The 13,950-nt window shown below is 43.8% G+C and overlaps 1 protein-coding gene across 7 annotated transcripts in view; it reads right to left on the minus strand.

Annotated features, from left to right (window-relative positions):
• ZSWIM8 (zinc finger SWIM-type containing 8) overlaps positions 1-13,950 on the minus strand; it is a 55,595-nt gene that overhangs the window by 17,241 nt on the left and 24,404 nt on the right. For 5 of the 7 annotated variants that reach the window (XR_004426585.1, XR_004426586.1, XM_033148586.1 and 2 more), the window contains exons 8-18: positions 9,666-9,867; positions 9,181-9,356; positions 7,510-8,521; positions 6,244-6,375; positions 5,023-5,202; positions 4,591-4,774; positions 3,526-3,624; positions 3,133-3,257; positions 2,452-2,686; positions 1,912-2,064; positions 822-917 (exon numbers count right to left, since the gene is read on the minus strand). Coding sequence is in view for 5 of the 7 variants with exons in the window: in XM_033148586.1 (XP_033004477.1) it covers positions 822-917; positions 1,912-2,064; positions 2,452-2,686; positions 3,133-3,257; positions 3,526-3,624; positions 4,591-4,774; positions 5,023-5,202; positions 6,244-6,375; positions 7,510-8,521; positions 9,181-9,356; positions 9,666-9,867 (2,594 nt within the window). In the remaining 2 variants the exon portion in view is untranslated. The remainder of the gene's footprint in view (positions 1-821; positions 918-1,911; positions 2,065-2,451; positions 2,687-3,132; positions 3,258-3,525; positions 3,625-4,590; positions 4,775-5,022; positions 5,203-6,243; positions 6,376-7,509; positions 8,522-9,180; positions 9,357-9,665; positions 9,868-13,950) is intronic. The other 2 variants (XM_033148588.1, XM_033148587.1) reach the window with 1 other exon arrangement.

The following is a 13,950-nucleotide window of genomic DNA, read 5'->3' on the forward strand; positions in this document are numbered from 1 at the left end:
GTGAGGTATCCAGGCTGAATACCATTTGTACTGTGTCCAGTTCTGGGTGCCACATTTTAAGAAGAGTCTAGGCAATCTGCAACTGGTGCAGGGGAAGGCAGCAAGAATGGTGAGCAGTATGGAAAACCGGTTCTATGAGGAAAGGTTGAAAAACTGGGTGCGCTTAGCCTGGAGAAGAGACGCCTGAATGCGGACCATGATAGCACTCTCCAAATACACAGGAGAGGGCTATGACTAGATCTACCGGGCTTAAGCAAGAGGAAGGTAGATGATGAAAAACTTCTTGATGGTTCAAGCAGTTCAAGAACAGAACCAGTTACTGGGGAGGGGGTGGGAGAGAGCTATCATTCCCCAAGGTCTTTAAGCATAGGCTGGGGATGCTCTAGCTCAGGATTTCCTGCATCGAGGAGAGAGTTGGCCTACAGGGCCACTTTCAACTCTTATGTTCAGGTATATCCCGCCTCCAAATCTGCAGTTTCCATATAAACATCATGTCTAATATTCAAAGGGAAAGTGTCTCACAAAGGCTTTGTTTAACCCCCTTTTAAAGCTATCTAAACCAGAGGCCATCTTTTAGCTCTATTATGCATTATATAATGTATACTTGATTTTGGCAGTCCTAAACTTACTTAAAATCATCTTCAAGGAATATGTCCAAGTTCTAGTGTTGAAAGAAGTCTACCTTCCATTTCCAGCCACTCATCATTTTATAACACTGTCACATCCCAACTACTTCCCCAATCCCACCTAAAAGACCACCAACTTGTATCCTTTCTGCACAGTAAAGAGTAGTAATGTGGTTGCCTCTAACTTTCAGTTACCTATTTTTGTTTTGATGGGGTGACCAGAACTGTACACAGTATTCTGTATGTAGCCATGCCACATATTTATACTGGCATTATGCTTGCTGTCCTTCGCTGTTGGGAGGGGAGGGGGAAAAAAAGAGAGAGAGAGAAGCTAAATGTTTTCTGTTTCTACAGCGCAAGTCAAGATAAAAATAATTTTTGTCCTCTCGGTAGGAAAAATATGGTTGACAGATCTGGAAGATGTGGTTAGTGCATGCCAATAGCATCTTGAAAAAGATTAACTTCTTAGGTTAAATATTTACAAATTTTGTTTTAAAAGAATTTAACAATGGGAGAATCCACTATTTTCCACCCAATTAAAAAGAAAGAAAGAAAGAAAATAGCTTAATTAATTATGAGTCCTGTCCACCACTGTATACACACACCACTAATTACTTTGGAAATGTAACAGTCTTAATCCAAGTTTGCACAACTTGCAACCCAGCTAGCCAAATGTGGCCTTACATAGTGACACACTGGGGGCTCATTAAAACTCACTTGGGAGTACAATAAGCACTTGACATACTATGATAAAAGTATGGAAGCCGGGACACAAATTATACAGGCACATATTCTTCTATATGAATTTAGAGTGGATAAATCAGTTATCAAACCATTTGGGGGAAGTGAACCAGAGAGCTAAAATAATAACGATAAACCTGAAACAGAATCTAAGCATTTATTAGTTTGATTACCTCCTTTAAATGATCTGAACTGCTATAGGTAAGCCTAGTAACCATTAAAAGCTGGTTAGAAACCCCAGCCTATGAAGCTATGGGTTAACTAATGAGAGGGGCTAGGCCAACTTCATTTTGGCAGTCAGAGAATTCCTCACTGAGTGTGCTGATCCACCAGGGAAGATTTGTGCTTCGGTAAGAAATACTGGAGGTGACAGTAGATTAGGATATTAACAGACAAGCAGACAGACAGGTTCACTATATTAATTCAATTCAAAATGAATATGCAACAAAGAGCAAACAATTTAACATGCATGAAAGTGCTTCCAGAAATGTAGAACATGCAGAATGAGACAGCAGAAAGTTATGTACCCCCTGCTCAAAGTTACCTGTGTGCTTCTTTTTTTGTCTGACTGGGGAACCCCAGCACCTCCCATTGTAGCCACCTCTATTTCCAAGGGCTAGTCTGCTAGGAACTTTCCCTTCTTGCTTTAAGACACTGGGTTCCATAGGTGGGTCACAAGGGGATCTCTGAGGGTTATCTGGGAAAATACAAGAAGTAGCAAGTTAAAACAGCAGCAACAGGAAGAGGAGGAATTCATAGGCAGGTGTAACTTTGGCAGACAGGAGACAGTAGTGGATAACCACAGGCTTTAGTGCTGTTCCCCTCTCTTTCCCACATGGAAAAGAAAAACAGAAATTGTGAATGCACACTGCAATTAGAATCAGATTCTATGAAGGCAAGGAAGATGTCATTCAATTTTTATTTTGCATCACACTTGCATAATGTCAGAAGAACTTGAGAATCTGTGAGACTAGAACAAATATACAGGCAAATGAAAAAAATCTGACAGCAACCCATTTCTTTCATTTGTCCTTCCAGTGGAAATTAGAAGACAGCTGTGATCCTGTGGAACAGTAAGTCATACCTTGGGAGCTCTTTTCCAAAAAGGGTTCCGAAGTGTTGCTCTGGACAGCAGTGGTTACCCCTGCTTGTTGCGTGACGGGTGTTCCTGGGAGGTGCTGAATGGGCGCAGCTGATTGGGTAGCATGTTTGGAAGGAGATTTCTGATTGGCTACTGTGGGCTTGCTGGATGAGTAGAATGAACTTAGAGTCTGAGGCTTGTGTGTTTGGCTCTCCCTGTCCAACAGCTTATCCAAGATCTTTAAACAGAGAGTGGAACAACATGAAAGTTAGCATCTAAACAAAGGAAATGTCAGGAGAGTGGGAATGGGGAATTGAACAGGGGAGTTCTCAGAAGACAGCAGAGGGGGGAATTAAGTTTACTACAATCAAGAGAAGCAGAAAGAAGCAATTAGAAAGGTCCTTTTGGCAAGAAGATGGAAGCAGTTTGCCATACCGCTGAATAGCCCAACCTCTTGTTTATGAATTTTACAAACATATTCATACCCACTACCAGGAATAAACATCTAAAAATCAACAATGGCAATTGTATAACTGATGTATTAAGATATGTAAAATGCATAAATAAAATTAAAGAGAGAGAGAAACTACTACAATGCATGGTGCAAACAAAAAAAAATGCACTATGCTCAGCTACCATTAAACAGCCTAAGGTCTGAGTACAGTATCTCCAAATGGGACATACTTTTTTTAGCTTAGACTGGTCATCCTTGTAAGTGATCATCAGGGCCAGAGCAAGATCTCCTTTCTCCCTTCGGGTGCCTTCACACAACAGAGGGTGCTCTGCTTCACTCACTGTCGTCTTCATGCCTAGAAGGCAGAGTACAAAATTCAAACATTTATCCTGCTTGTTTTATATAATCTCTCCATTTATTTAAGTTAAGTAATAAACCATCAATTATGCTTCCCCGTAGCAACATCTGTTCCCTGTGAGGCATCAGGCTTCTCCTTATTACCATTACATATTAAGCTGAGAAGAAAATTTAAGTTCTAGATGGCTTAGCAGGATGACCAAAGTTACATCTCTTCATCAGTGAGAGATGAGGCCTGGCATAAGAAAGAGAAGCTAAGCACTCACCAAGAGCAGCCACAGCTGCCTCAAAACCGAGCTCTTCATCTCCAGGCATTTCATTATTCCAGTTACGGCTTGGAGGTCTGGATCCTGTAGGAGAAACCACTGGGAAAAAGAAAGATGGCAAATCAATAGCCAGCTCTATCACGCAAGGATTGCCTAGACTGGTAAAATTTCACAGACTTATGAAGGTAATAGCCTAAAGCATTGCTTTCTAATGTTAACTAATCTCTATCAAGACCTAGATCTTGGGATTTTACTCAGTTCTATTCTATAAAATTAATCTGTTTATTAAATTAACACAACCAAGTATTCTTAAAAGGCCACAAAAGCATCAGACACCTAATCTGCTGGCATCCATTTGTCTCGAGAGCCTAATCACAGGTTTGATATTTGTGAAGACTAGAAAGGAAAAGGTGGGTGGGGGAAGTTACAAAGTAGAATGAATTAATTTGGCAAGGCTGCTAGTATAGTAAAGCTGGAAACAGGACTGCAGTCACCACAAGGAAGCGTCTATGTCCTTAAAATGCCATCCAGAAAGCTACAGAATTTGTTCTTGGATCCGGTGGTTTACCCAGGCAAAACCTGCAGAAGTTCAGTTCCGACTGAAACTGGCCACATGTTTTGAGAATATGGACATAGTCCCTGAACTTGCTATGTAACTGCGGAGTTCAAGGAAGCTCCTGGACATTTGACGGGTCAGGACAGCTATGTGGTCCCTGAGATTAATCAAGTAACAGCTCAGCTCAGGTAAGCTCTACGGCCCAACTGAAGGTTCCATTTATATGTGTCAGTTGTAAAAGGTCCAGCCCATACAACTGAGTTAAGTGCCTCCAGAGCTCTCTCATGCATGAGAGTTTGGTCAGTACTAGAGATCCACATTCATGGTGTGCAGGATGATCTCACACATACAAGTGCTAAGAGGCTTCTCTAAAGGCATGGGACTATGAAGTTTGTTCTGTAGAAGTCTGTCCTCAAGATTTAGGAAAAGAAGCAGGTCATCATATGCCCCTTCCCCAAGATATGGCATGTACCAATTCCTCTTCTTTAGACAAATCTGAAGGGCTTTACCTGGTGTGCATAAGACATCAAATATGAAGCTGGCCAGCATAAGAGGCAAAACAGGGCGGTAATCACACAGGGTTCCTTCCCTCAGCTCTTCAGCTCTTCCCCGAATAGTGTTCATCTCATTAGAGCCAAGCGGAATTTTCTTCAACAAGGCCACAATTTCAGACTCCTGATATGCAAGCTTTACCTGTGTGTGACACAAAAGCCAGGAATAAAACAGATCCACAGGGCCTCTCTACAGAGACATTGGATAACAAAAGTAACACAGAAGTGCTTTAAATGATGCACAAAAAACATCACTGAGCCTCCATTTTCTCAGATTAAGCAACAGTGGCTAACATTTAAAGGCTGCCTCTTACCCATGAGCTACCAGGAAACTCCCTGACCTTGGTTTTCTGTAATGTCACATCAAAGCCCACCTAAGCCCACACTTACCTCCAAAGCCTTGGTAGAGGCTGGCGGCCTCTGCAGCTCCAGAGCAAACATGCCAATCTGGAAGGCTAGATTGTGGTATTCCTGCCGTTCACTCAGCACGGTCAGCAGGAAAGCAGCTTTGGATAAGGTGTTTGTTGCCATCCATGTCTGCTTGCTGGTGGATACCTTGTTTTTCTTTCCCTGTGGGATAAACAGTTTAAACATAGGGGAAATGACACACTAAGTTAGTTTCACTTTATGTGGAAAGTTAAGCATCATGAAGCTTCATGGAAAAATCTGATGGTGATAAGGCCCAACAAAGTTCTGCATTCCAATGCAGTGAAGGGTGCTATCTGTTACATTTTCTAGTGCCACCATTTTAATTTTGTTGTAGTTTGCATTGTATCATACATTATACGGCATAAATGGTCATCTAGTACTATCTAGTTGCTTTGCAGAAGCCTTACTAATTACGCCTCAGCTAGACTGTTTGCTTATACCTTGGTTTACAAACTTAATCCATTCCAGAAGTCTTAAACCAAAGTGTTCTTAAACCAAGGCGTGCTTTCCCATAGCAGCGGAAGATTCAATTTACAAATGAAACACACTCAACAGGAAGCAAAACATGTTCTTATTCCAAGGCAAAGTTCACAAGCCAAAACACCTACTTCCAGATTTGCAGCGTTCTTAAACCAAGTTGTTCATAAACTAAGCTGTTCTTAAGCCAAGGTACCACTGTACAGCTCTTTAATAGCCTTTTCCTGAATAAACTGGGGGGGGGGATGTTAACCAACCTGTAATTTTCTGACTCAATTAATAAAAGATCTGCACTACACTGTGCTGTTGAGAAGGCTGATTTTAATGAAAAGTTGCATATTTTTAATTAGGAGATTAGTAATTTCACGGTTAAAAACCCAACCTGGTGACTTGCTAATTGGTAATTTGTCAGATAGCACTAGAAATTTATCTGGTCTCCTCAATTTCACAGGACATCTCCATTAAAAAAGCAGCTGAGGCATGAGTATGCATCCAATAGTTCCCACAATGAAAACTGATACAGCTGATGAATTCATTCAGCTTTTCTGCAAGGGTTCATCTGCATAGAACAACAATTCCACTGTGTAAAGCATGAAAATTATGACTACTTGGTATATCTTGTGATTAGATACAAATGGGACTGGTTACAGAATTCAGGATCCTGAGAATTCAACACTCTCTTTAATTAACGTGGTTAATCTGTACCTTGGTTGGGGGCTGTTCCACTTTGAGATCAGGAGGGTTGGCCAACAAGTCCTTGGCAAGCTCAACTGTGAGGCGACAGGCTTCACTGCTGTAACCATGTGCATAGAGAGCCTCGGCACAAGCAAACAGGATCTGTAAATGAAGGGTTGCAAACAGAACAGATCCAGTTCTTGCTTTTTCAGATCATCAATACAGAGTTTAGATTTATGGGGTAAAAACTCAACAAACTGCCTCAGGGATGACTTTTCAGAATACAATTTAGAGCCCAAGACTAGGAGTTATTTCTTTATTTCCAGCACTGAGTTGCATTCTTATTGAGGCACATGGGGGGGGGGGGGGAGAAGGGAGGGAAATCTCCTGCAAATAACAAAGTACCAAAGACCTCAGGTATAGGTACTGTCATGGGCATAGAGGGTTGTTGTAGCACAGGCACCCCCAAACTCATCCCTCCAGATGTTTTGGGACTACAGTTCCCATCATCCCTGACCACTGGTCCTGTTAGCTAGGAATGATGGGAGTTGCAGTCCCAAAACATCTGGAAGGATGAGTTTGGGTGTGCCTGTTGTAGCATAGTGGCCAAGACAATGAGCCGGAAAGTTTCTGTGCTAAATACCACCTCAGCAGCTACCTCATTAGGTGGCTGCAAGCTGTCACTACTCTAGCCTCACATTTGCAACTATGACAACAACATATGCTGCTGATTTAGAAGACCACTGGCCTTCATAGTGCAGCACTGTCCAGCTAATCTGCAGCAGTTCTATGGTGTTGGGCAGAGGTAATTCCTAGCCCTGCTACCTATGATCCATCTTTAAAGGAAGATGCTAGGGACTAGACCAAGGACCTTCTTTCTGCATACAAAGTGTGTGCTCTGCAACTGGACAGGAGGCAGGGGGTCTTCCCTATAACATTAACCTACCTTACAGAGCTGTTTGCAAGGAGCAACATATGCAAAGTGTATGCAAAAACTCGAAGAAAAGTGCTACATAAATGCTACATGTCGTTAAAAGGTGAAACATGACTGAAACATATCCTGTTCTTCTTTTCCAAGGCATACCATTACAATCAAGTATTTGGAGGGACAGAAGAAACAATCCATAATCGACACACAAATCGTAAATTGTACAATATTTCCTCTTGGCTTTATAGTTCTTATCCCTTGGCTGTAAGCAGGAGATGAGCTTTGGCACTTCCCTGAACTTGTATACATTTGCAGGAGCCTAGAAAGACAGATTTTTGTAGGTGATTTTACACACAGGCTCCCCTTACCTCCATGCGGTTTTCCTGCTCCAGGGGCTTTATCCCAGCAAATATGTCCTGTTCTTCTTCTACCCCTCCCTCAGCCTTGTCATCCTCTTCCTTAGCAACCTCCTGGGGATTCAGATAGTACACTTGGTAGTCGTCTTCCTCCTCTTCTCCTCCTCCTCCTCCAGCAGCACCGTTCTCCCCCACTTCCTTGGGCTTCAAACTCACCCCACCAGTACTTTCATCAGGGCAAGGAATGTCATCATCTCCACTACCCACTTCGCCCACTGGGTCCTTTGGGTTCTTCTTGCTGGATGGACTACTCCTAAGGGTGGGCTCAGTTGCCTCTGAGAAATACACCCCACCATCATCCTCAAAGGTATCCCTGTAACTTCTGCTCAACGGGCTGTCTGTGAAGCTGAACGTGTTGCTAGCCTCGGCGCCAAGGGCCAAACTGCTGTCATCTAAAGCCAACTCGGCCAAGTCCGGTTCCAGAGAGCTGTCCTCGCTGCTCATGCGACGCTTCCCACTATGTTTGCTGGCCAAGGTCTTTCCCACTGGAAGCTTGCCGCCCTTGTTCACAGCTGTCTTGTATGCAGCTTTATCGCCTTCAGCTGAAAGTCTTCTCAGAACCCGCTGGGGACCTTCAGACACAACTTTCCGCTTCCCAATCAGTTCTTTGGGGCGCACAGCGGGCTCCTGAGAGGCAGGGCGCGACCGATCCCCTAGTTGCAAGCACGTCCCCGAAACATCCAGACCATGAGCTCTCCCCGCCTCACAGATGTTTTCTCCACACTGTGGTCGGCAGTTTCGCTGTTGGATGGCCTTTACCCAACAAAAGGAGTTCTTTTTGTCAGCATTGCTGTATGTGATGCCTGGAATTGGATAGGCCTCCTCCCAGTTGAAGTAGCAAGCTTCCACAGCTGGCTTGAACCCCTGGAACAGTTTCTCGAGGGATTTTTTGTGCTGTCCCCTTTTGACGTTGTCTATTACCTTCAATTGCCACTGCCTCAGCTGTGTGCACAAATCCCTCCGCCTAGCATCACAAGGGAGAAGGAACATGTAAGTGGCACAGAGGAGCTACAAAGCCTCAGATGTCACAAACATATAAAGCTGTTTTATGCATAGACAGACCATTTGACAACCTTGCTTAATAGTGTTTACTCTGCCTCAAAATTAACTCTCCAAAGATTCAGACAGGGACCTTTCCCACCCCTGCTACATCAGATATTTTAATTTAAAAATGCTGGCAATGCATGTGCTCTCATTCCCAATGAAGTAACTCTGAGGGTTGTAAACAGTGTCTGCATCCATCCTGTGCTAATATGGTAGACAAAGGTCTCCAAGCAAGCTTTTAACAAGTACCACAAATTGATCCCTCTTTCATGCTTTAATATAATCTTATTTTCTTGGTAGCAAAACCCAACAGTATGATAAGCAAATGCCATCCACCATCACTATGTATCAGAAGTATAGAGGGTTACGAAGCAGTGCAAGGCCAAAGAAGCACAGGATACAATGGGGACGTAGTATGGGAGTTTTGATGGCAATCTTCCCTCCACCCTCTGCATGTTTTGGATCTGTAACCACTTCAAACCTAAATATTTCAAATGCAGAAGATAAAGATCCATTAATGGGCTGGTTGTCAAGCTGGCACATTTTACAGCTTCATTAAGGTCTGATCCCACTACCTACCGATGAGGGCTGATGGTTGGATCCAAGACAGCAAGCCTCCAGAGAACCACCATCTCATCGCACATGCTCGCACAAGCATGAGCAGCCACTTCTGACTGGCCGTTGCTACGGCCAGTGTGCCCGCTTGCACTGCTATGGGATGCAGATGTCCTTACACTGTACCACCAACCGGTTATCTGTAGAGAGAGGGTGCAGACATGTCAAGACACATAATTCCACGCTTAACAGACATCAAGGGAAGTGCACCTTTGCCTTACTAAAAAGTATCTGCCGTAAAAGTAATACTGCACTGCTTTTCTGCAGGGTGTTCACAGCTGGGTCAAGAAGTCTGATACCTCAATATCCCCTAAAGCTTACTACATTGTCATCATGCCCTCCCCCTCCCCAACACACTGTGAATCAAATCGCTTTTGTGGACTGCCCTCAGAATTCTTCACGAGTCAGGGTATAAATGCCTTAAATAATATATATATATATAATAGTACCTGTTCGTAGGTCAGGCACTGGTCCGTTAGAATTTCTAGCAGAGGGGCTGCATTGGTGTCCCGTCTCTTGAACATCTCCCGAACAATAGAAAGTAAGTTCCAGATGCCCTCCGGCTCCCTGCCCCTCAGAGGACGCAAGAGACAGGCCCATTCGGCGGCGGCTGGGGGCTCCGTGGAAGAAAGGTACATAGAGTTCACGTCACTGTGAAATTTGACAAGATAGAGGTTGGGAGGAAAAGTCAAGGTAACACACAGAAGCAGAATAGCTGTTGCTGTAACTCTAAAGGTGGAAAAGTTATTTTATCGCCTTCATCATCTCCAGCCTTCAGCCCAATGAGAGACCTAGCACTATTACTCCCATTTTTGCAAATGAACGACAGAGGTATACACTAGAGGCCAGTCATCGCATCTACAGCTTACACATCAACTCATATCTACCAGGACCAATCTTGCAGCACCCTTATTACAAGTTACATCATTTCACAGTAAAAAAAAATCCAACTAAAAATATAATATTGTTTGACACAGCTGTGTTGATGCTGATGAGTAAAAGGCAAACCTGAACAAGCTGGACAAGGTTGTGTTACTTGGGCTATGGCTGTAAATGGCTTTCTTGGGTGAAAAATTTGCCTACGTTACACAAAGAATCTTATCCATCAAAGATAAGTGAAACATATTAATCTGTCAATCCTGCACTTTAGTCATCTGACCACAAATGCTATTAGGTCTCATATGTCTCCAGCAAAGCCATCAGTATGTCCTAGAACAACAAAGTACTCCAACATGGCTACGCCTTGTTGGAAAAGATCGCTAAGAGATGGGTAAGCTGCAACGTTGGTAAGACACTATATATATAATTATCCTGATACATTTCCAGAGAACTACAGTGTTTGCTATAACACCTTTTGGAAACCATTGGAGTAAACCGAGTCCAATCTTTTATTTGTCAAAAGATTGTGGTTTCAGTCCGCTGCATCAAAACACTGGATCACTATGGTGAGCACAAAGAAGTGGAATTCACAGGTAAGCAAATTCTCAGTTCTTCCTACTATACTTGTCACCATTCAGCTGTCCAGACACGAGGGCTTAAGAGAACTGAGCCCCAATTGCACAAGGGAGTGAATATTTGCTGTTTGAACACAAGGTTGGTGAAAGCACGGAAGCAGCCTTCAATCAATGGTGGCCACTGCAGATGCAAAAACACTGCTGTCATGAGTGTCTACAGTCAAGGTGTGAAACAGAACCATATACCTTCTTCCTGTATGAAAGTCAAGGAAGTAGCGGCTCCTCTAAGCATGTGTGCTACAATTCCAACAGGTGGTGATTCGTCCAAGGCATTTAGAAGTTGGCTTTGTTCTTTAAGGGTCACTCCATCTCTCCCCTAAACCCAGTAATCAACAAAGGAGGTGCACATCTAAAGGATTGCTTGAAGGATCAACTTCCCCGTATGTGCCCACTTGAGTGCCTTGAGCTGTGAAACTGGCACATTTACAATTAGCACATAATATTTGTTCTACTCTTGCAGTGAATTGATCCTTCTGTGTCGCAGCACCAACCCTCTGGAACTTCCAGCATATTAGTACTAGGCAAAATTTTGCACACAGCCCACTATCTGGGTATGGAAGGCCATCTGGACACTGAACTCACTGGAAATTTTAGTGTGAGTTGCAGGTGCATTTTCTGGATCCTTTTCAATTTATCACTTGTCCCCCCTGCTCAATCACCTTCAAACTTGTGTGAAGACAGACTTGGTGGTCAGTTATTCTCCCCACAGTTAGAACCAGGGCCACTGGTTGAAACTGTGGATGCTGTGATCCTAGCTGCATATTGCAGTACATAAACAATGCCATCAAGCAGGGTAGGAGGTGCTGCTGTACAAATAACTACAAATTTGAGCTGCTCTTGGGTTTTTGTTTCCAGTGCTGCAATTTCAGCCATGCGAGGGCCATCCTGGAGCAAAGAAAAACAGCAGCAGCCATTAAAGATCTCCTGAACACAACCTCAGTCCTTCTAGCAGTCTAGTCTCAAGACATTTCCCTCTGGAATCAGACAGGAGTCTCTGGTTACAGATGCTGTTGCCTCAAAATAAGGAAACATCTACTCCTAGGATGAATATATTCCAGTGCTTTGGTTGTGAGTGGTACCTTGTCAGTCCATGACCAATGTGTTGACTGAACATCTCCAAAATAAAGGACCAAGAGCATTGTCTTCTGGGTCTTAGGAGCCATGCCATGAACTTGAATTCTATCAGGGATCTATCATAGGAATCTGCAGCTGGAGCATTTCCAGGACCTTAGTGTAGATCATCAGGAATGCAGAAACAGAAAACAGACATCAAGGTGTTTCCTTTCCATCTCCAAAAGACTCAAGAGAGCAAACTTGACTCAATATATTAGCAATCAGCACTCAAACCAACCAATTGGTGCCTCCTGCGTTAACCTCCTCAGTAGGTTTTAGCCATGTCTATACCTATGTTCTTTTTTATGACTCAAGACAGAAAGAGAGAAATCATGAATGCCCTGAACTACACACTGGAGCTGGAAGTAAGATTCTCTACATCCCACACGAGAGCCAGTGTGGTGTAGTGGTTAAGAGCGGCAGACTCGTAATCTGGTTAACCGGGTTCATGTCTCTGCTCCTCCACATGCAGCTGCTGGGTGACCTTGGGCTAGTCACACTTCTCTGAAGTCTCTCAGCCCCACTCACCTCACAGAGTGTTTGTTGTGGGGGAGGAAGGGGGAGGAGAATGTTAGCCACTTCGAGACTCCTTCGGGTAGTGATAAAGCGGGATATCAAATCCAAACTCTTCTTCTTCTTCTCCTCTGTTAAATGGATGTGAAAGCAGTTCTTTCTAAAAGCCAAAAGCAAGCATCCATCTTGTATTACCCATAGGCTCTCTATGGTAAGATAAAGATGGGCAGGTGAACTGCAGTCCTTGGTATCCCAAAGGCAATTACATTAATGCCTAGAGAAATGAAGAGAATTCCCCAAACATTTGAAGCCATTTGTGGAGCAGGAGTATGCATCTGGACTGATGAACTGTCTCAGCTGGAGTTCTGTTTTCCTGACTCACTGGGGAGTGCCACGGGCTGATCTCCATCTTCAACCTGGGCATGTGCTGCAGTTGGGAGCTTCATCAAGGGCTCGAAGCTTTCTCTTGATGTGGTTTTGTCCAAAAATACTCAGAAGATACCCTCTCCATAGTAACAGTATGTAGGAGGAGGAAAAACAACTGGAGATCAAATTGCAAGCCCCCCGAGGGTTCTCTTCTACAGTGTAATGCTGGGGCGGAATAAAAGGCAAGCAAAGCACTGACTGATCACTTAGGAGCAAAGTCCCAGAAGCCAGCTTCTTCACCATCCACCCCTCTCCAAAAAAGATGGAGCCCTACTGCAATGCAGAAGGAGCCACCAAACCAGTTTTAAGTAGAAACTTGAATGGCATGACACAAACTATTATTACTTAATAAATTTATATGCTCCATAGATCTCAGGGCAGTTCAAAACACAAAATACATAATGAGAACAAGAACAAATTAATATCCCCCCTCCCCACCAAACCCCATACACATTTAAAAGGGTTTGGGTGTTAATCAGCCAAAGGCCTGGTTGAAGAGGAACGCTTTTGCCTGGCACCAAAGGAAGTATAGGGCAATCTATCCAACCGTTTAGCGGAAGACATGTACAGAATGCAGTGGCCAGGGTACTGATGGGAACTATTATCCAGGCAAATATTATGGTTGCACTGGTTGCGTGTGTCCCGTGCAGATGACCACTGCACCTGAAGACCATCAATCAGATCATGCATCCGCAGCAGTGACCAGAGGAGGAGCACAGAAAGAAGGAACGCCATGGTACACTTGCATCAGCACAACTGGATACTTTCATGTGCCCCAGCTGCAACAAAATTTGTCTCGTCTTGATCTCTAAAGCCACAGCAGGTGCTGTAAATCTCCAACAGTTTGACTTCACCACTGAAGGCAAATGCTTCCACTGTCTCCCGAGACAGATGCCAACAACACTGACATATAAAGCCCTAAGCAGCATGGGCCCAAATATCCAAAGGAGCACCTCCTCACATATAGACCTGCCCATATGTTAGGATCTGGTGGCAATTCTGCAGCCCTATGAAGTTCAAGGTTAAGAGGTTCATGAGAAGACCTTTTCTGTGGTGGTCCACAGGTTGTGCCCCTTCTTATGAGGTGTGCCTGCCCCACAGGCTTTGGTGGCAGAGGATGAGTTCACAGTATCACTTGTTCCACGGTGTTGCTGCTGGTTTTGCTTGC

Source organism: Lacerta agilis, chromosome 5 (genome assembly GCF_009819535.1).
Source record: "Lacerta agilis isolate rLacAgi1 chromosome 5, rLacAgi1.pri, whole genome shotgun sequence".
Taxonomy (NCBI): domain Eukaryota; kingdom Metazoa; phylum Chordata; class Lepidosauria; order Squamata; family Lacertidae; genus Lacerta; species Lacerta agilis.